The 21,222-nt window shown below is 47.2% G+C and overlaps 1 protein-coding gene across 5 annotated transcripts; it reads left to right on the forward strand.

Annotated features, from left to right (window-relative positions):
- The first annotated feature begins 387 nt into the window (after window positions 1-387).
- EXOC3L1 (exocyst complex component 3 like 1) lies at window positions 388-20,507 on the forward strand. Of its 5 annotated transcripts, none has more exons than XM_053270431.1 (13): window positions 388-981; window positions 5,291-5,451; window positions 7,388-7,607; window positions 8,315-8,984; window positions 10,217-10,334; window positions 11,645-11,770; window positions 11,904-12,004; window positions 13,694-13,804; window positions 13,913-14,054; window positions 15,191-15,313; window positions 16,517-16,672; window positions 16,868-16,992; window positions 18,410-20,507. In XM_053270431.1, exons 1-13 carry the CDS (start codon window positions 939-941, stop codon window positions 18,594-18,596), a joined length of 2,283 nt encoding a protein of 760 aa, XP_053126406.1. In that variant the 5' UTR covers window positions 388-938; the 3' UTR covers window positions 18,597-20,507. The 5 variants fall into 5 exon arrangements, with proteins under 5 accessions (XP_053126406.1, XP_053126405.1, XP_053126408.1 ...); XM_053270430.1 differs by lacking the exon at window positions 388-981 and adding an exon at window positions 1,042-1,452; XM_053270432.1 differs by lacking the exon at window positions 388-981 and adding an exon at window positions 1,468-1,555.
- Window positions 20,508-21,222: the final 715 nt, after the last annotated feature.

Below are 21,222 nucleotides of genomic sequence, written 5' to 3' on the forward strand. Positions count from 1 at the left end.
TTCCAATTTTTGCACAGACCCTGTAGAATAAATTATTATTATTATTATTATTATTATTATTATCATTATTATTATTATTATTTTATGATATTATTATTATTATTTTAGAAATTACATTCATTACCGTTCCGTTGAGGCAAGCAGCAACTGCACCTTATTTGGCTATTTAGCACTAGGGAACAAGTGGGGCGGGGGGATGAAAAACTTGGTTTTGGTCCCAGAAAAGAAGCAGCAGTCTAGCACAGTGGTTCTTAACGTGGGGTCCTCCAGATGTTGTTGAACTACAACTCCCAGCATCCCTGGCCACAATAAATTGTGGCTGGGGATTCTGGGAGTTGCAATTCAGCAACATCTGGAGGACACCCCACGTTAAGAACCACCAGTCTAGCACACTCTGAGCTTCTTAATTCCTCCTTTGATTATCTTGCTTCTCTACCCTTATTCCTCACTTGAACATGCATCCATACCATAATTATCATACCATACCAACTCCATATCAACTCCCACGATAAACAGGTTTTCTCCAAGAAAAACATTCAAATCATTCTGCAGTGATACACAGAGCATCCACATTCAGGACTCTACAGCAAGGGCAGTAACAGGCAAAGAAAGATGGTTTGCATAGGGTTTGGTCACTTTCCAAACTCCATACAGTGCATGAAACCACTACAAATGCATGCATACGTGATGTGGACACTAGGTGCATTCTGAGTGTTTGTGTGCTGCAGTTCTCTGCATTCCCAAAGAATGAAACTGTCCAGTGCCTTTGCTGTTGTCCCCGCCCTCCTGTTCCTACATCCTGATTATATCTGCAGTGTTACAGAACAAGCCCCTGAGGAGCCGTGAGTGGTATCACTGACGAAAACAGTTATTGCTGGCTCTGCTTCCTCGGAGCAGCCCAGCCCTAGGCTCTCAACCTGGGCACTGCAGCTGAAACGATGGGCATGTCTTCAGAGGAAGAGGATTCCACCAGTCCGAAAGGTAATGGGAAAGTGGAGCTACAAGATTCCAATAAGCTGTTCTGCCTGGGGTGGAGGGTGATGGTGTGTGAGAACTGACCCCTCCTGGGTAGGGGTCACTAAAGTAAAAGATGCTGTTTCACTGTCCCTGCACCATGCGTTTGTGGAGGTTTCTTGGAGAAAGAGGGGAAGATAGCCAGAGAGAAACTCAGAGGCAGCAGGAAGACGAGTATAATCTCAGCAAAGACACAAACTGCAGTCTAAAGACAAGAGAGGAGACCGCAGAGCAATGCCTTGGGAGATTGGGCAGATGCAGAGCCAAATTGTGTTGGGCCAGTTGGGTCAAGAAATGCAGGACCACATTGTGTATGCTGCATGGGCTTTTGTGACCAGGTCTGGTGGCATCAGCCGCTGGCTGTGGCAGGGAACTACCATGAAATCACAGGACGGAGAGCCTTTAGGGTCAAGAGGCTAGCTGCCTTCACCAGAAAATGTATGTTTGAAATGTGTCACAGCAGCTCTAGGAGTTTATTATCAGCACCCCCTGTGGAAAGCATGAAACAGACAGACTGGAGGAGATTTCTGCTGAGCAATGGGTGGTCATTTTTTTATGGACCAGGCCTAGGGGTGGGAAGAGGCCGGCTGAATGACATCCTCACTGGGCTGACATCGTTGCTTAGGACCCAAGGGCTTCAGCAGGGTCCACTGCAAATCTCCGAGGCCTCCTCTGGGCCCATAGTCCATGGGGTGGCAGTAAAGTGACTCTCAGGGAGCCAGGCCTAGGGATGATCTTTTTAGTCTGGTGTCTATGGGCCACCTCCAGCCTCAGAGGAACAGTGCCTCTGGATTGGGGTTGCCATATTCTGGCTTTCCAAATCCGGGGGCCAAACTTGCATATTATGTAAACTGGCTTGAAAATAATGTTTGAGCAGAATAGTGTCTGCACGGTTTGCTCCCTAACTCCACTTCTACAAGGGCTTAGCTTAGCTTTTGTTTTTTAATGAAAGCTGAAATCCAGGCAAATCTGGGTGGGCTAAGCAATCTGGGCGAAATGCTTAAAATCCAGGTGAAACCCGGAATTTTGAGGGGCATGGCCGCTCTACTCTGAATACCATTTGCAGGGGAGCAATGGCAGGAGAGAGGGCATGTCCTCAGCTCTTGCTTGTGGGCTTCCCAGAGGCATCTGGTGGGCCACTGTGTTGCTGGACTAGATAGGCCTTGGGCCTGATCCAGCAGGGCCATTCTTAGGTTCTGGTCCCACCACGCCACACACAAACACACCAGCCCCCAGGCCCCCCTGCTGCCAGTGGGCACTGCCCTTCCTCACCTCACCCCACTGCAGCTTGCTGGTCATTTCCCCTTCCTTGCCCCAATGGGGCACACATCTCCTTTCCTTCCTTCCCCCCACAATACAAGTGAGGAGCACCCCTGCTGGGTTTGATGGCCTCCTCTAAAAGGAGTTCCCTCTGCCAGGGCAACATGGCCTGAGTGGGGTATGTGCACATATTTCCTCAGAGGCCTTTTATTAAATCAATTTTGTAATTTTTTGTTTGTTTTTAAAAACTGACTGCTTGACTTACAAACTTTTTTGTTGTTTTTAAAAACTGACTGCTTGACTTACAAACTTTTTTGTTGTTTTTAAAAACTGACTGCTTGACTTACAAACTTTTTTGTTGTTTTTAAAAACTGACTGCTTGACTTATAAACTTTTGTTGTTTTTAAAAACTGACTGCTTGACTTACAAACTTTTTTGTTGTTTTTAAAAACTGATTGCTTGACTTATAAACTTTAACACCATATATGTGTTAAAGGAAGGAAAGATTGTGCCGTTGAGTTGGTGTTAGGGTTGCCATGTCCCTCAGAATTTAGGGTAGCCCCCAGATTTTGGCTCCTCCACCCGGCTGCTAAATTTCACCTGGATTTACATGGATTTCAAATGTGCCGCCCGGATTGCCCGGATTTTACTCTGGATCCGATCACATGGGAGGGCAGAGAAGGAGGGGAAAGTACACAAATCTGTCAAATAAATAAATAAATAAATAAGTAAATTAGTTGCCACATTATTTGCATAATGTACAAATTGGACCACCTGGATTTGGGAAGCTTGAAGATGGCAACTCTAGTTGCTATCGACACCTGGCAACCACAAAGCCATGTGGTTTTCTTTGGTAGAATACTGGAAGGGTTTACCATTGCCTCCTCCTGCGCAGTATGAGACGATGCCTTTCAGCACCTTCCTGTGTCGCTGCTGCCCAATATAGGAGTTTTCCATATTCTGGGAAACTCACCAGCAGGGATTCAAACCAACAGCCTCCTGCCTTCGAGGCAGGTTACTTCCCTGCTGTGCCATTAGGTGGTTCATATATGTGTTAGGTAGTTTATAAATATGATGAATGGATGGAGGGATGAACAAATAAATATTGCCCTTCGCCTCAGGCAGTAAAATATCATGGATTATTCCTGGCCGGGCTCACCCAAGATTCCAAGGCCCACCTAATACCTGGAGCTTTCCTAGACTGCAGGCTTTACTGCAAGCCTTTACCACGAGTTCAAAGTTGTCCCCAAAAACCGATGCAAAAAGTGGATTTTTTAAAAACTCCAGATATACATCAGACTACACTCTTGACGTGTGATGAAAAAACTCAAATTGTGTGTGAAGTGCTCCCTGACAGCTCACAGGGACTTTGGGGTAAATTTTGGCCAATTTGTGAACGCACACCTCCATTCCGGAGGAGATGCAAACTAAAAGCCGGGTGTGGAAAGCTTCCTGGAGCTGGCCTTGCCTCCATTTCTCTCACGGTAGAGGGCCTACAATGATAGAATTGGGCCTATAGAAGTCATACCATATAGGCTCCAACTGTCTCTATATACCAGGGACAATCCCTCCTTTCTGGGACCTGTCCCTGATATATCATGGACCTTATTCTCTTAAGATGCCTTATTCAATTTTATTTAAAAATGTGAATCGATAGAGTTGTCATTCTTCAGGATTCAGCTACCTCACCAAAATATGCAGAAATTCAAATGGGTGGATGGATGCAGTGTGCATGCACGTAAATGGGTGCATTTCACTAATGCAATGCAGCGTACTTTGCCGGGTGTGTGGAATCCAGCAATGTGAAATTGTGGGTCGGGAGTCATACTTGGAATTAGAATGATTGGTCACAAGTGTTTCCATATTTTCATCTGCGACATGTTGGACGGTATGACTGCTTGAGGTAGCAAGCATTCCCTTTGCTAAGCAGGGTCCACCCTGGATTGCATTTGAAAGGGAAACTACATGTGTCAGCACTGTAAGATTTCCCCCTTAGGGGATGGGGCCGCTCTGGCAACAGCATCCACATACTTGAATGCAGAAGGTTCCAAGTTCCCTCCCTGGCATCTCCAAGATAGGGCTGGGAGAGACTCCTGCCTGCAACCTTGGAGAAGCCGCTGCCAGTCAGTGTAGACCAGGATTTCTCAACGTGACCCACACGTTGAGAAACCCTGGTGTAGACAATACTGAGCTAGATGAATCAATGGTCTGCCTCAGTATAAGGCAGCTTCCTATGTTCCTGTGCTTGTACTTGATTATCTGCTTTCCACTTCTGGCATGCTTGCAGATGGAACTATGCATTCAGGTTGCTTGGTTATGCCCCCTACACATTCACAGGTAGAGTTGCCATGCCCCCTGGAATTTCGGTTTTCACACGGATTTTAAGAATCTCACCTAGATTACTTAGCCCACCCAAATTCACCCGGCTTTCAGCTTTCATTAAAAAAGAGAGAGAAAAAAAAGCTAAGCTCTAGTCCTTGTCGAAGTGGACTTATGGAGCAAAATGTGCAGTCACTATTCTGCTCAAAAACGACTTTCAAGCCAATGTGCATAATATGCAAATTAGGCACCCAGATTTGGAAAGCCAGAATATGGCAACCCTTTCACAGGCCCCTATTTTCATCAGTGAAATATTGGCGCTTATGGTGCCATCCAGACACAAGTTCACCACCTCATCAGCTGTTTGTGAGAACTGGGCCTGGTGGTGGAGGTGCCCAAGAATGGCTAAAAAAAATACAGCCCTTCTTGTAGACCATCCCCACCCTGTTCTTTCTTGCCTGTGTAGCCATCAATCTGCCAATGCAAATTTGCCCTCCCATTCCAGGGCATTGTGTTTTTAAACACCAGACTTCCTTTCCAGCAAAATGCTGGTTGCTTCTATTCTCATCTCTCTTAGGTTATTCAAGCCCAGGCAGTCATTTCCTGTTTCCTTCCTGCAAGCCAGGGAAGCAGCTGGATGGAAGATATGTTCCTGTCTAGTAAAGAGATGCTGCTTAGATATGTTTTTCTGTCTTAGATGGGGAGTGGCCAGAAGTGGAGAAAGCTGAGAAGCTAGCCAGAGGAGCTGCCTTAAAGTGGGCTTCTGGGGTGTTTTACCAGACACACAAACTGGAGAGTCTTGGGTATTATAGGATCCGGGAGATACAGCGCAACAGTTCCATCCAATCACGCATAAAGGTGAGTGGTTCTCCCTGAACAGCTGGTCAGCATTGCCAGAATTAAAAAACAACAACAACCAGAACACATATTTAAAACATCATTCTTAGTGCATTCTATGTCAGTTTATTCATATGCTCCAATCTGGAACCAGCTTCCAAATAAGTACTATAGATTTCAATAGACTTTACTTCCAAGTCAGTTGTTTTATTCTTTATTTCTGAATGTGTCAAGCTATTTATTTATTGCAAGTATTTATAAGCTGCTCTTCTGTCCAAAGAGTAGCATACAGTTTAAAACATAAAAATATAGAGAGTGGCACAGCTTTTCTAAAACAGCAGCACCAGCACAAGTCTCAAGTAAAACAAAACTCCAACATCAAAACAAATCTAAAAATGTATCTTGAAAGGTCCAAGCAAATTTAAAAGTCTTTGCCTAGGTGCTTTCCAAATTAGCTCCTCAAAAGCAGCAAAATGCTTCAGTTCAGGCAAATCACATTTGAAATGTAAACAGCAGGGGAAGCAGTCTCACGAAAACAAACAACCCGAAAAAACGGCAACCTTTTAACACCGGATACACAACATCATAGCACTATAGCGCAGTGATTAATTTTGAAACAAGGCTTCGGAAATGTGAATGGCACCCTGTGAATGGAGGTGCTAGGGATTAAGGCTTTCATGGTCACCACTTACATTCTGAGATAAGTACATAAAAATGCAACACCCCCAAAAATTACTTCTTTTGATTTAGGAGTCATTTAGGCAATTTGATTTAGAACTGCCTGGAAAAGAGCAGGAGTAGGGGCATGGAGAATTCATGGTGGCTTCAAGCAAAACACACACAACAATATCTATAGAAAACAGATGAAGACTACACTAAGTTTGAGATATTAAAAGCAGCAGTAAGACCAAAAAATGCACTGCGCTTTACAGTTAAGGTTGCAAGCCTATACAGACTTACTGGGGAGAAAATCTAATTGATACCCAAGGTACTACTTACTTCTAAGTAGGCATGCTTACTTACTTATATCTCAAACTGGCTGGCCAATCTGCAGGCTGGAAGGGCTGGAAATTCAAACAGATGTCAAAACTCAAAATGGAGACTGAAGGAGAAAGATTTTTTGTGATTGCAAAATGGAGTTCCAAAACAGCTGAAACAACAAAACGTTTTGTATCCGAAACAGGGATGTTTTGTTTTGGCTACAAAATTATCTGTTTTAAGCATTGGGTGTTTTGTTTTGGCTACAAAACAGCTGAAACGGCCTGTTTTGTGCACAAAACGTTTTGTATCCGAAACGAAACGCACATCCCTACTTGCTAATTGGGAGGATGTAATGGTTTGATATTTTGACAAAATACTTGGGATGGGGGGGGGGGTTACCATGAGATTAAGAGGGCTGAGGTATTGGGAGTTATGGATATTTCTAATTTGCAAAAAAAAAAACCAACCCCAACCTATGCACAACGTGGATTTTTTAACCCCAGACATAGATGGGGCTAAGCTCCAATGAGCAATTAAAAACCCAGTTGCATATGGAGTGCTGCCTGATAGCTAGCAGGGACTTTGACTTAAAGCTGGACGATATGTGAATGCACCCTTGCTCTTCCGTGGCTCATCATGGTAAAACTGCCATCTGGGAATGCTCCAGGAATAGCTTTGGTCAGAATCGGCAACCTACCCTCAGTGACAGCTGTTGCCCCCGCTCAAAACGACATTGAAAAAGGACAAAGTTAAAAATGTTATATTGCAAAATATGACCAGTAAATCTCATTTGTGTTGTGTAGCTAGTTATGTATAGCTAAGATTAATTTCTGATTACATTAAACTTTCATTCTGTTGAGCCCTTGATGATCTGTGAGGAATGAGACCTCCCCGTGTCAAGATTCCTTTTTAAAAGGCTCTGAAGTATGCAGTGTGCCCTCTTTGCCACTCTATCACTGCTCTCTCTGTCTCTCAGTCTACTGTACAGTCCTACTTGGAGGGCGTGAGCATGGGCCTGGAGCAGCTACATTCAGCCATGGCAGATGTCCAGTATGTGCACCAAGCGCTGGGGAGTGTGTGCCAGGAACTGGCATCCAATGCCAACTCTTTCCAGAACCTGCAGTCACTTCGGGAGGTGGCGGTGGAGTATGCCCAGTTGGGTTCAGTCGCCCAGGCATTGCCCCGACTTTTCTCAGGTGAGGCATTGTTGGCAAGACTTCTTTTCCAAGAGTGGATTCAGAAGACCATTTTCCCATTGCAAGGTGATGTCACAGTTTACTTTATGATCAGAGGTTCTCCACGTTGGGTCCCCAGCCATGTTCCCTCTAACAGAGAACATCTTCATTATGAGCCCCACCGCCCATTAAGGTCGTCTGGAGAGGTCCGTCTCCAGTTGCCGCCAGCTCGGCTGGTGGACACACAGAGACAGGCCATCTCGATCGCTGCCCCGAGACTGTGGAATGCACTTCCTTCTGAAATACGATCCTCCCCATCTCTGGCCATTTTTAAATGGCAGTTGAAAACCCACCTTTTCACCCAAGCTTTTTCATCTTTTTAAATTTTTTAATCTGTTTTTAATTTTGAGATTGCCATTTTATGTTGAATATTTTAACATTTTTGTGCATCTTTTAGCTTGTCGTAAATCTGGCGTAAAAAAGGTGTGTTTTTTTGGGTTGTAAGTTTTTGCAAGACTGCTCCCCCTGCAGGTTTTATGTTTTGAGTGTGATTTGCCAGAACGAGGCATTTAGCCGCTTTTGAGCAGCTAATCTGGAAAGTGCCCTTCTCCAGATTACTACTAGTCGGAGAAGTATTTATATACCATTTTTCGACAGCTCTCAAAGCAGTTTTCACAGATTAGACTCTTGAGACCTTAACGATTTCTCCCTCTGATTTTGCTGCATAGTGCATGAACTCCTTCCTGAGATCTTTGATCTCCTGCAACATCAGCACCTACTGGAAGCCCACACAGGGCTCATGGACCTGGAGAGCTTACGGGATGACATCCTGGCCCAGCTGCATCACCACAACCTGCTCAGCTCCTCGCACCTGGCCAGCATAGAGTCTTACTTTGGAGGCCTGCCACGTCTGAACAGTGCCCTGGCTCAACACCTGTGGCACGTCGTGGCCAGTGGCATGAGGCTGGTGTCTGAGGACCCGCCCCTCTTTGTTTCTGCTCTGCGCATTATTGAGCGAGAGGAAAGCATCGATGCTGCCCTCCTCCTGAGAGCTCAGCCTCCGGGCTTCCTCCCTTCAGGGCGCCCCAAATGCTGGAGGAAGAAGTTCTTCCAGGTCATCCAAGACACCATAGTCGCTGCTCGTTTTCAGGCTGTGCCCAACCTGGTGCAGCATCTCCCCAGGCACTTGGCTTCTTTGCAGAGCAGCATCCTGGCTGATCTGTGCGTCGTGAAAGATCTGATGGCCCAATGCTGCCCACCTCACTACAACATCATCTCAGCCTTCGTTGCCATGTATCATCAGGGCCTCACCAACCACTTGCATCACATCCTCACTTGGGACCTGGACAAGCAGGAGATCTTTGCTCTCCTTCACTGGACAATCCATGTCTACCCCAGGTCTGTTCCGCTGCCGGTGGGTATTATGAGTCGCAGGGAAAAGGGCAGGAGTTATCATTAATTTTTGTTTTTTGAAAGAGAGGAATTGGGCTCAAGCCTACCCAGAGACCAGGGGCGGAGCCACCATTGGGCCAAGGGGTTCAAAGAACCCGGGCCGCTGACCAATCAGGGGCCGGCGAGAGCAGCCCCGACACGCCCCCTGCGTCTGACGTCAGACGCGGGGGCGGAAGTTTAGCTCCCGAGCGGGGGCCACACGGAGCGGCTCTTCCCTGCAAAGATAGGGAAGACTTGCTCCTGGCTGGCGCTGTGAACGCAGCACCAGCCTAACTAGCCACGGCCCCTTCAGGAGCTAAGATTGGTGCTGCGTTCGCAACACAGCACCAGGCTTCGTCTAACTGCCGAAGGGGCCGCGCGGCCCCTTCAGCAGTTAAAAATGGCAAGCAGCAGCAACTCCCGAACGGAGCCTCAAGGCTGACGTCAGATGTGGGGGCGTGGCTATCCCCTGCATCTGATGTCAGACGCAGGGGGCGGGGCTAGCTACGCCCCTGCCAGAGACTGTATCTCTGGTGTGGAAGCGGTATCTCAAATTTGGGGGACTAGCTGGGGGAAAAGCTCTCTACATGTTCAGACAGCCATCTTAAGTGGTGCAGCAGGGAAATGCTTGACTAACAAGCAGGAAGTTGCCGGTTTGAATCCCCGCTGCTACTCTATGGGGCAGCTGCAATATAGGAAGATGCATCCTCTTATACTGTGCAGAAGGAGGCAACGGTAAACCCCTCCTGTATTCTGTGAAAAAAACTCACAGGGCTCTGTGGGCACCAGGAGTTGAAATTGACTTGACGGCACACTTTACCTTTTTTGTTCCAAAGCTCAGTCCCGGCACTGAAACTGGATTTAGTTCTGGAGGTCATCTTGGTCCAGAGTTCACATTTGTTCATACAGGAACCATGACTTGCATTTGATGTTCCCTTTAACAGGAATTCTCAGATGTTGTTGACTATAATACCCATCACCCCCAGCTGCAATGGCCTTGGGGATTATAGGAGTCGACAACATCTGGGAATTCCTGTTACAGAGAACACGGGTTGCATTGCCTTCTCTACTGGAGTACAAGAATACTGTCTCTGTTCCTATAAGTTATGGCGATATGGAGCAGCCAAATGTGTGCAAGCTGTGGGTGGGCATTGAACATGCACGTGTGTTTGATGTTGAAATGCCTTGTGTTTCCACAGCCCAGAAGTGATGACACACCCAAGCCTTCTGCCTGAAGTGGATGCCTCCACCCTGGGCCCTCTGCTTCCCACAGACACTGTAGACCACCTGGAGGAGACCTATGTGGGGAAAGTGCAGGTGAGTGCCATGAGGGCTGGAATCAGGTCCCTAGGGATCAAAATGAGCAGACATTGAGCCCTGGTGTCCTTGGATTTCTTAGTTGGCCTAAAAACCTGGGTGGTAGTCACTGTTCCCTCTAAGTTGTGCACGCGCTCACAAGTTTTCTGATGTCTGCTCAGTTCATTTTAGGTCCCACTCAGGTTGAATTAGGAAGGCCCCACTCTGAATGCATGTGAGCACACAGTGCCTTGATACTGCCGCCCAGAACAAAACTCATTCCGCACAGAGATGAAAAAAATTAGAGGGACCGGTGGTGGTGGTGTGTGTGTTAACGAAAGGAGTCACAATCTGGAGCGGGAAAATGCCTGGTAGGGAAAGGATTCCGTATTCTCTCCCCATCTTCCACACCCCTGTTCAAAATGGGTCCGTCCAGAAAAAGCAGCTGTTGCTATGCATTACGTTCATTTGTGTGTAGTCCTGTGTAGTTTTGCTCCTAGTATCTCTAATTTCTGCTGTGTAGAGGTGTAGCTCTGGTTGTTTCTTGACAGCAATAGAGATAAATGGAAACCAGGACAGAAGATGGTGAGTGTTCAGAAAAGTCAGGGCTGGAGAGGATGTACAGCAACTGTATAGCAGCTGCCTCTCTAAGGAGACACTCTTAATGTACAGGCAAAAAGAACCAGACAAATGAGTGGACGCAGCTGGAGTGTGGCAAGTGCTTGCACTTTGTGAAGAAGGAGGCTCATTAGCCTTTACCCAAGAGGAACAAGCAGGGAGTTGAGCTATTAAAAACTGGTGTTTAATTTCAGTTCAGGCTCATCACTCTCTTAAAACTCTGTGTTCAGTTCCGGTTTACTAACTTTTTAAAGTCACTAACTTTAAAAAGTGGTTCAGTAACTGATTCAGAGACTTTGAATTGGTTTAGATACATTTCAAGCAGAGTAAGATTGAACTCTTTTGCCTGCAATCTCACCCAATAAAATGAATACAATGTGAGCTATTTCACTTAAGGAAAAAAATATGCATTTGTAACTGTTTATTTTTGAATTTTTTAAACAGGTTTTTAAAAAGTATAGATACACAACAGGATAAAAACAGGAAAACAAAACAGGAATTATGCTATTGTTAAGCAGAGTCCTTTATTACTGAAGCCCTTATTCTGAACCAGTTAACTTGTACATGATTTGGGGCTTTGGTTCTGGCTTAGGTTCAAAACCAATGAAGAGGTTTATTGCTTATGGGGGGGGTTGCTCCAAGCCCTTTTTTGGTGCTCCAGTTCAGTTTTACTCCCTGGGACCAAGTTCCATTACTCTGATTTGTCCCTCTAGGCCAACATTGCTCAGTGGATGCAGAAGACACTGGAGATAGAGTTTAAAGAGTGGTTTAGTGATAAGGAGCCCGAAGTAGACTCCCAAGGCTGCTTCCAGACCAGTTTGCCCATCATTGTCATGAAGGTGAGAAAGACTGTGGTGAGGAAAGGCTTACACTGAAGAGGCCTGGCTGATTTCTATTCTGCATGTCCTCCAGCTGCAGGAGAAAAGCCACACTCCCCACACTGTATCCCTCTCCTTTTTGTGTCTGCCCCAGATGCTGGATGAGAACATTCGAGCGGCATCTCTCATCTCAGACACTCTCCGGCAGAAAGTCTGCAGCATGACTCTGAGAGAGCTGGAGGCGGTTCTGGGCAGGTCAGTTATTCCCCTGGGGGTTCTTAACTCTCCTCGGGCGCTTTCCAGGTGACATCCCAGAACAGCAGTAAAATGCTTCAACTGGGCAGGATCGTATTGAAAATGATCCCCAGAATCTCAAGCAACTGCAGCAGGGAAATACAGCTCTTTTCCTGCAACAGGCTTGCAGCGTTGTAGCACTTAAATCACAAAGATAAAATCTGAAGTAAGGCATCGGAAATAACACCTTGCTGTCAGCACAGGGACTGCAGTGTCACAACACAGGAAGTACGGAAGCACACTTAGGAGATCTGTGGTGACACTGTGGTGAAGGTGAATCTGAGAAGAGCTCCGGAAGATGAGGGCCACAATAGAGCTGCTCACTCCTCTTCAATAAGGCAGGAAAAAGGCCTTCTGGTCCAGCCACAGGACGGAGAACACCCATTACCAGCTGTTTGGTTCCTATTCGAATCTTAGTCACCACTTCCACGCCCTGATTTGGTTTTTCCCATCTTTTCTGGGCCCCCATAGAAGGCAGTCTTCCACCCCACCCTATTCCTGATGCTGCATTCTCATACGGAAAAGATCGTCTCTCAGTGGACTTGGAAATGGGGCAGAGTTTCAAGGGAGCAACATTAGGAGCAGGGGCATGCCTTCTTCTCTGTTGCTGGGACCAAGGAGGACACCTCTGGGTTATCCTTCCCGTAAGCTCCGAGGCAGGACAGTTGATTGGGTTAGTTACACCATATTCAAGGTAAGAAGAGAAGGGAATCAGAAAGGAGCAATCAGTAAGGAAACAATCAGAATTAGCAAAGATATGAAAGTAGGAAAAAATCGCTGCCTGGAGCTTACGAGGACAGAAAAGAACTGGGCGGGGTTATCCCCTTCAGCTTCAAGTAGGTGTAGCTTTTTATTTCTATGCAATCAACTGTCCTGCCTTGGAGCTTACGGGAAGGATAACCCGGAGGCGTCCTCGGTCCCAGCAACAACAAGAAGCCTTCACGGTCAGTGAAACCAATGCTCCGTTCTCCAGCTTGTGAGCTCTGCAGGGGCATCTGGTGGACCACTGTGGGAAACAGGATGCTCGACTAGATAGGCCTTGGGCCTGATCCAGCAGGGCTCTTCTCGTGTTCTTTCATTTTTACATTCATTTTACATTTTTACATTCTGGCCAAGAAGGTTGAGCAGAGTTATGCCTAGCTGAACTCATGCTGAATCAGTTGAGCACAGTCCCATCATCATTCAGGGAGGAGATCTGGTCTTGTGGTAGCAAGCATGAATTATCCTCTTTGCTAAGCGGGGCCTTCCCTGGTTTTCATTTGAATGGGAGACAACATGTGAGCGCTGTAAGATCTTCCCCTCAGGGGATGGAGCCGCTCTGGGAAGAGCAGAAGGTTCCAAGTTCCCTCCCTGGCAGCATCTCCAGATAGGGCTGAGAGAGGCTCCTGCCCACAACCTTGGAGAAGCGATACTGAGCTAGATGGACCAATGGCCTTACTCAGTAGAAGGCAGCTTCCTATGTTCCTATATTCCTAGTCCACTTAGTGGCAGCTTTGCATCAATGTGATCAATCTCTAGGTTAGAAGTCTGATGCCGATGCAATCCCAACATTACTTTACCATCTCCTGGCCCTGCACTGTTCTGCTCATACCATGTTTCAGGCTTACCAGGTGAGCAAAGCGCATTGACACGTACTCTGTTTCTCTACAGCCTGTATGACAAGCTGGTAGAATTTAGCAATGAACATCAACAAGAGCCTGCTGCATCCACGTGCTACACACCCTACTTGCTGGCAACCCTCAACAACTGTCTGACTCTCAGGTACCCACCAGACCTGTGACTGGCACCTCTTATGTGCCTCTCTTTCCAGGGCTGTCGTCCCACACCCGGGACACTCTTGCTAGCAGTTTCTCTTCTCTCCACTGGTAGCACCTCCATCTCAGCCCTCTATGTCAATGACATGTCACCCTCGGAGTCCAGCAAGATGCCACTCGCTTTGAATGCTGCCCTGGAGAAAGCCCAGAAGAAGGCAGGCCGGCTGCTGCTGGAGGAGATGCTCGCAGATCTGCAGGTACCAACCCACTCCTAGTAGAAACCAAACACCGCCTACAACAAATGGAGCAGAGATTCCTTTCTCTGAAGTCTTGATGTACCCTTCACGGGGCTGCCCTTATGGATCATTTGGAAGCTACAGCTGGCCTTAGGCAGCCTCTTGATGAAGGTGCTGTTGGGGGATTGTGATTATTTAGCAAAGCGCCAACGAGATAAGCTCGCTACCCACTCCAGTTACAGAGTAGAGTGTAGAGTTTAGTTGTTGCAGCTATTTAAAGAACACACATGGAGATAATATTTAGATTGTACAACAATCTCCATGTGTGTTCTTTGATTTATTGGTGAAGTACATTTGAGACAGGAAAGACCTATCTATCCGCTACATAATGAATAGGTAGGGAGAGAGAGAGATGTTTTCATCTTCTCTCTAGGAAGAAAGGAAGAGGACGGACTCACTACAGGAAGTACCTGAGGAGTCAAGGCAGGGGTCATAGAACAGAGGCAAGCAGGGACAGGTAAGGAGACCCTCACTCACTACCTCCACTCCCAATGCCCCTACTGTTCATTAGGATAGTTGGTGCAAAAGGTCGATGCATTGGAACTTCATCTCCAACAGGTGCATGGGCGAAAGCTGTGGCTATTGTCTGCCCTGGCTCCACAAATCATAGAATTTCTACCCAAAGACCATTCACCAGTGCCTGGCTCTGCAAATGCTTAATTATTATTTATTATTTTACATTTTATATCCCGCTCTTCCTCCAAGGAGCCCAGAGCGGTGTACTACATACTTAGGTTTCTCCTCACAACAACCCTGTGAAGTAGGTTAGGCTGAGAGACAAGTGACTGGCCCAGAGTCACCCAGCGAGTATCATGGCTGAATGGGGATTTGAACTCGGGTCTCCCCAATCCTAGTCCAGCACTCTAACCACTACACCACAACTCATTTGAACAGGCTTTCTTAGGCTAAATATCTGTGTACAGCGTTCTGTATCTATCTCTTTCTGATTGTATACTACAGGGTGGTATGTATTCACTGTGCCATCATCTATGAAGCCCTCCTCTGTTTTCATTGCTGTCTTGGAAGCTGCTTTGGGCTTCCTTCTGGGAGGAAGGGTGGCCAGACAATAAGCCAGTAAAGCTTCTGTTCTGTTCCAGCCTTCGTTCGCACAGCTGCCCTCCCGTCGATGGCTGTCTGAATCCCAGCTGATGACTGGCGTATGTGAGGTGACAGTCAAGCATGTGAGAAGCTTCTGCAAAGCTCACAAACCAATCAGCAAGGTAAGGTCCTCCCACAGCGGGAGGTGAGGGTGGTGGGAAGGACCTTCTCGAGCTGCTGGCTGGCTAGAATCAGGCTTCAGAGCATGTGCTCCTCCCTCTGTATTGTCTTCAGATCTCCCCAGTGCAAGGGAGGGTGGAAATGATATCCCACCCAGATCCACCAAGATGGAGAATGCCGAACACAGGAAGCTGCCTTACACCAAGTCAGTCAGTGGGGAAATCACCCTACCCAGCTGAGGCTTGACAGATGATCATGCTTCCCCGCCCCCTACCTTGTTTTTATCTAAACATATAAGTGCAAAACAGGAGTGCGCCCAATTCCTGAAACTGAGCAGGACTCGTTTCCTGTCCCGTTTATGGTTGTGTGAACTGCCCTAGTATGTGGCAGCAAACCAGGGTTTGCCCTGGACATACATTTAACAGGAAGCTGCAGCCAGTCTTGACCCTCTGATATGGGTACCGATACAAGACGTGTGCTTGTCTCATCCATACGTGACATTTTTAGGCGTACACTTCAGCATACAGTGGACCCTCGACTTACAAACTACTCGACATCCGATGTTTTCGACTTACGAACGACAAAAATGGCCGCACGCTTACGAATTTTTCGAGCTACGAACGGAAACCGTTGGCGGTTTAGATGCGGTTTCCTCGACTTACGAATTTTTAGATGCGGCTTACGAATTTTTAGATGCGACTTACGAATTTTTAGATGCGGTTTCCTCGACTTACAAATTTTTAGATGCGGTTTCCTCGACTTACAAATTTTTAGATGCGGTTTCCTCGACTTACAAATTTTTAGATGCGGTTTCCTCGACTTACGATTTTTTTTAAACCTCCGTGGGTGCGCTTTTCGACTTACGAAATTTTCGACCTCCGAACATGCATTCGGAACGGATTAACTTCGTAAGTCGAGGGACCACTGTACATTTAAAAAAACAACACTAATGTGCAAAGTGAGCCATAGCAGGGCTGGTTACATCATAGCTGTATACACGTGTGACTTGTATCATTCAAGCTGTAGATAGACCTAGCTTTAGCTGCAGAAGACACTACATCAGTTCCTGGCTGGACGGACTCACATGTACATGCACAAACACACACACACACACACTGCATTTCTGCCCTTCGTCTCAGTGCAGTCAGCTCCCACTAGGAGTGACCAGGATGACTAAAGCCAAGTCTTTCCCCACTGATGTCCAGTACCTTCTGTCGGAGTCTGAGCACTTGGTCATGAGTCAGTACGTGAGGGCCCTCTTGCAGAAAAGGATGGTGTGTCAGAATGCAGAGCAGCGGGGCCAGATGGCCAGGCGGATGCTGCAGGATGCCTCACAACTGAAGGAGCTCTTCTGCACCCTGGTGAGAAAGGGAAGCAGCCCCCCTCGCTTGCTTATACATATTCCCAAGAAGGGGCTGGCAAAGGCTGGGGATCACTGGTGAAAGTCAGACTGGCTTTGCGAGGGAAGCAGACTGCAAAAAGGCCTGCTCAAAAGGGCATGGGCACGGGTGTTTTGTGTGTGTGCTACTTGAACGGCCTCTTGCTTCCTTCACCAGGGCCTGGCGGAGAATGAGCAGACTCTCAAAGTGATTGATGACCTGCAGGAGCTAATCAGCCTCAAGGACCCATCCATGCTCAGCCTGGAAGTGCTAGGATTTGTGACAAAATACCCTGACATCAGGTAAGGGCATCCACATTTCAAACAAGAAGCCACAGGTAATGTCTTGCACCCTTGAGTTTGAATTTTGCTGCTAAGTTGGAAGCACAGAAAGCAAAAAGAGTGTGGAAGATGAATTTAAAGAAGCATGGATGGGGCCATAGTTCAGTGGTCCCCATTCAAAGAAGTAAATGAGCTAGTTCAATGAGCTTCCTCTTCAGCAAAAGTGCACGAGAAAGGGTTGGATTCAGAAATCTGCTCAGCTGCACTAGTATGTGTTTCTGGCTAAAGTAGCAGCTTAAAAGAGGAATGCACAAAAGAACCCCGGTGGAAAAATAATAAAAATAAAAAAACCCCTCTGGTCTCTTCCCTCCCCCTCCCCTCCCCACCTGTGTTGACAAGTTATATTGGAAGCAAGTGGAGGAAGAGGGAGGTGTGCAGCTTGGGATCTATGGGGAGGAAAGGAGGAGAAAGCCCTGAACAGTAGAGAGTTGTCCATTTGATCACGGTTGCATGTGAAGGAGAGGAACACAATGGCAACCGATGTTTCCTAGTGTGAGTGTTAGCAGGTGTCTTTGATGCTTTCTAGTGCCTGCTAGTTTTATAGAGAATGCATTTTACAATGCTTGTTTTCAGCCTGTGAGGGTAAAAGTGCTCCACTTAGAAGCAGGGGCCTTCTTCCAGACAACGTGTTTGCTTCAGCATAGCTGCTGTTCCTTCATGCATTTTTGCAGGGCATCTATATGATGCTGTGAACATAACATACCTTGACGGAATTGTGTTTTTCCCATGCTTGTCTGTGTAGAGGCGCCCTTACCCTTGGACTTCGGGGCCGAGGTCCAGGGCATCCACAGCCCTTGGAGGGCCCCAAATCCTCTTTAGTCTGTCCCAGGTGGTTTGGTCACCCAGCCAAGCATGATGATGCTTAATTTGCAGGGGAGGGGGACCCTCCAAAGGTCTGGTTCCAAAATTACCTAGGTGCACCTCTGTGTCTTCTGTAGACTGCAGAGAATCCAATTATTTGGGGAAAGAACAGAATAGTAGCGCAGTCTCCATGGATGTCTCTCGCCTTAGCACTATTATTCCTATTGCAAGGGGAGGGAGGGAGAGAGAGAGAGAGATCATATTTAAACCCTGCAATTAAAATTCATCAGAAATGTAAGTTATTAGCTATGCAGCTGAACTTGGCCGGGCTGATAGTAAAGATGTCAGCCCCTCAGAAGGAGCCTGTCTGTTGTCCTGCATTCTCTTCCGGCCCCCGTCAATTCATGATATAGCCTTGGCTCTTCCCTCCAGAGGAAGGAGACAGAAGAAGCCGCAGATGGGCTGTCTCTATATAAAGATGCCGGTCCACATAAGCAGGCCTTCCGCTGGCTTCTGGAGAGTTGGTAGCAGGAGGTCAAGGGGATGGTAACATGCTTTCGATCTGTTCTCTCCTCAGCGATGACCACATTTCCATGCTCCTAGAACTGCGCGGAGACGTCTCGAAAGAAATCCGCAATAGTGTGCTAGAGATCATGGAACAGAATCCTCAAGTCCTGCCTGAGAATTATGAGCTGGTTTTTAGCAACATCTTGGTTCCTGCTCCGGAGCTGCCCTTCTGTCTTGGCAAGTCCAAGTGTGCATAATGCAAGATATTTGCAAGGGGGCAGCCCGGGCCTTCTCAGCAGCCCCTAGCTGACCTGCCTGGCTTGCAGCCGCCGACCCCTGGCAGCACAGGAGAGTTCAAAGAGGATTCAGGCATGTTGTTGGTTGACGGGAAACACCGGCTTGGCGCCCCTTTTGTGGAGTGACGAACCGGTTCGAAAGTCTGAGCCAGTTTGGAGGTGGGGGGGGGGCCTTTAAGGGATAGGGAGGGTGCCCTTACCTGCTCCGCTGCTTTTCCGCTGCTGGTGTGGGGCTGCAGCATACCTCCTTGCACCCTGGTCAGAATTGTACCAGAAGTGGCCAACGCACAGGCACGTGCATGCCATGTGCACATGTGTCGACCATTTCTGGTACGACGCTGACCAGGGCTGCAAGGAGAAACGCAGCAGCCCCACATCAGCGGTTTTGGGGAGAGCACCGGCAGGGGGAAAGCAGCGGGGCAGGGAAGGGCACCCACCCGGCCCCTTAAAGCCCCCCGCCTCCCAGGAATGCACAAACCAGTTTGTGCACATCCCTACTGGAAACCAGAGGGGACACAACTTCTCTTTGGGCATTTAACCAGTGATTCAAACCCCCCGTGCCATTTGGAAGGGGACATGTGTTGATGTCATGCACTCTACCCCCCCCCATATGTTGCTTTCACAGCCAAGCTCTCTTTACAGCAGGGATTCTCAACTTGTGGGTCCCCAGATGTAATTGGACTTCAACTCCCATAATTCCCACCCAAAGGCCACTGGGGCTGGGGATTATGGGAGCTGAAGTCTAATAACATCTGGGGACCCACACGTTGAGAAACCCTGCTGTACAGGCTCATTCTTTTAAATAAGATTAGGCTCATTCACATGACCACTGGCAGGCTAGGAGAAGCATCCTACCCTAACTGGAAAAGCCATCCGACCCAGCTGCTGCCTCCCATACAGTCACACTCCCCTCCTCCTACCTCGGTTTTTGGACGCCCATGACCAAAAATCAGGAACTTGCCCTGCTCTGCCTCCCGGGCTGTACGCTTCTCCCACCCTGCTGGCAATCATATGAACAAGTCTATTGTGTGCTGGAGCAACCCCCTGTCCAGGCAGCCACTGGACATGTCTCTGTGGCCATGCCATGGCTGGATAGCGGTGTAGGCTTTAATGCGCCCCTCAACCCACTTCTGAATACCACCCATGTGCAACACTTTGACATGCATTCAGATCAGACTCTTAGAAGAGATGGCTTCTCCCAAAGAATCTTTCCCAGCCTCCCTCACAACATTAGTTACCAAGGTTCTGTGGGGGTGAGGGACTGACTCCACAGTGTAGATAGGTTCTCGATAGGCCTTGTGGTTGACCAAAGTTCTGCATTTCTAGGCTCCAATCCAGCTAAGGTTAGTCATGACTAAACCCCATTTACACCAATGGAACAAGTGAGTCATGACTTGCATTCTATTCCATTGTATTCAGTGGAACTTAGTCATGACTAAACATAGCTGAATTGGGGCCCTTATGTTTCAGCCAATTGTTTGCCAGGCTTCTTCCTTCCAGGATTCACCTCTACCCTGTTCTGATCTAGGACCCAGAATCTGGATGTATTAAGTATCTGAGATCTCTAACTCTCTTACAACCAGATCAATGGATAAATACCTGTATGCAAAATAATTATCTAAGAGCATAAATACCTTTAACAAAACCATTGTCTGCATAAATCTACATTGGTATCTAACAAAATAGAAGTAAACCAAGAATGAATCCCTGTGTACTCCAATACAGGTCACCATTTTGATTCTATGTTATATTTACAGCATTCATAAACTATCTTTCAACATGAGTTTGTAAGGCTGTGTGAAAATACAAAATATTCCAGTTAAAATAAATGTCAGTAAGTGTAAATAAAAATAGAAAAATTAGCAATAAAAACATCTTCCAGTTCCAAAAGGCATGGTGAAATAAGCATCTCAATTGGAAGAGGCTATGGAAGAAGACAAATAACTCTGGGGACACAAGAGAGAAGTCACTGCTTCTAATAGAAGATAGCCTTACTCAGGAGAGGATGGAACCTGGAACAGGGTCTCATTAAAGTTAAAGTGTGCCATCAAGTCAGTGTCTACTCCTGGGGACCACAGAGCCCTGTGATTGTCTTTGGTAGGAGGGGTTTACCATTGCCATCTCCCGCGCAGTATGAGATGATGCCTTCTCGGTTGCTGGAGTCAAGGCCATCTCTACGGGTTATCCTCATCACATGCTCCAGGGGCAGGACTTAAGTTTATTAGTTGCAGAGTAATAAAATGAAGCCCCTCCCCTGCAATCCCAGTTGGCTTGTTCTATTCTTCATGCACCAATCCAGTGGTTTGTTCAAATGCTCACATCGCAGCAGCAGCTGCTGTAGCCCTTTCAAATAGTGGAATGGAGGAATGAAATCCATGTCTCAGCTTTTGTGAACCATAGCAGAACCTCTAGACAAATGCTGCAGGCCTGCTCTTGTACGCTTTGGCAATTCTCTACGATTTTGCCCAGTCAGTAAAAATAATTTTGGAACAGACTGACATGACACAAGCTACTAAGCTTCTTTGCTCCAGTTCTCTGTGTCAGTGTTGGATCTTACACAAGCAACCTGCAGAAATGACAAGAAGTG

This window comes from Hemicordylus capensis, chromosome 9 (genome assembly GCF_027244095.1).
Source record: "Hemicordylus capensis ecotype Gifberg chromosome 9, rHemCap1.1.pri, whole genome shotgun sequence".
Lineage (NCBI taxonomy): Eukaryota > Metazoa > Chordata > Lepidosauria > Squamata > Cordylidae > Hemicordylus > Hemicordylus capensis.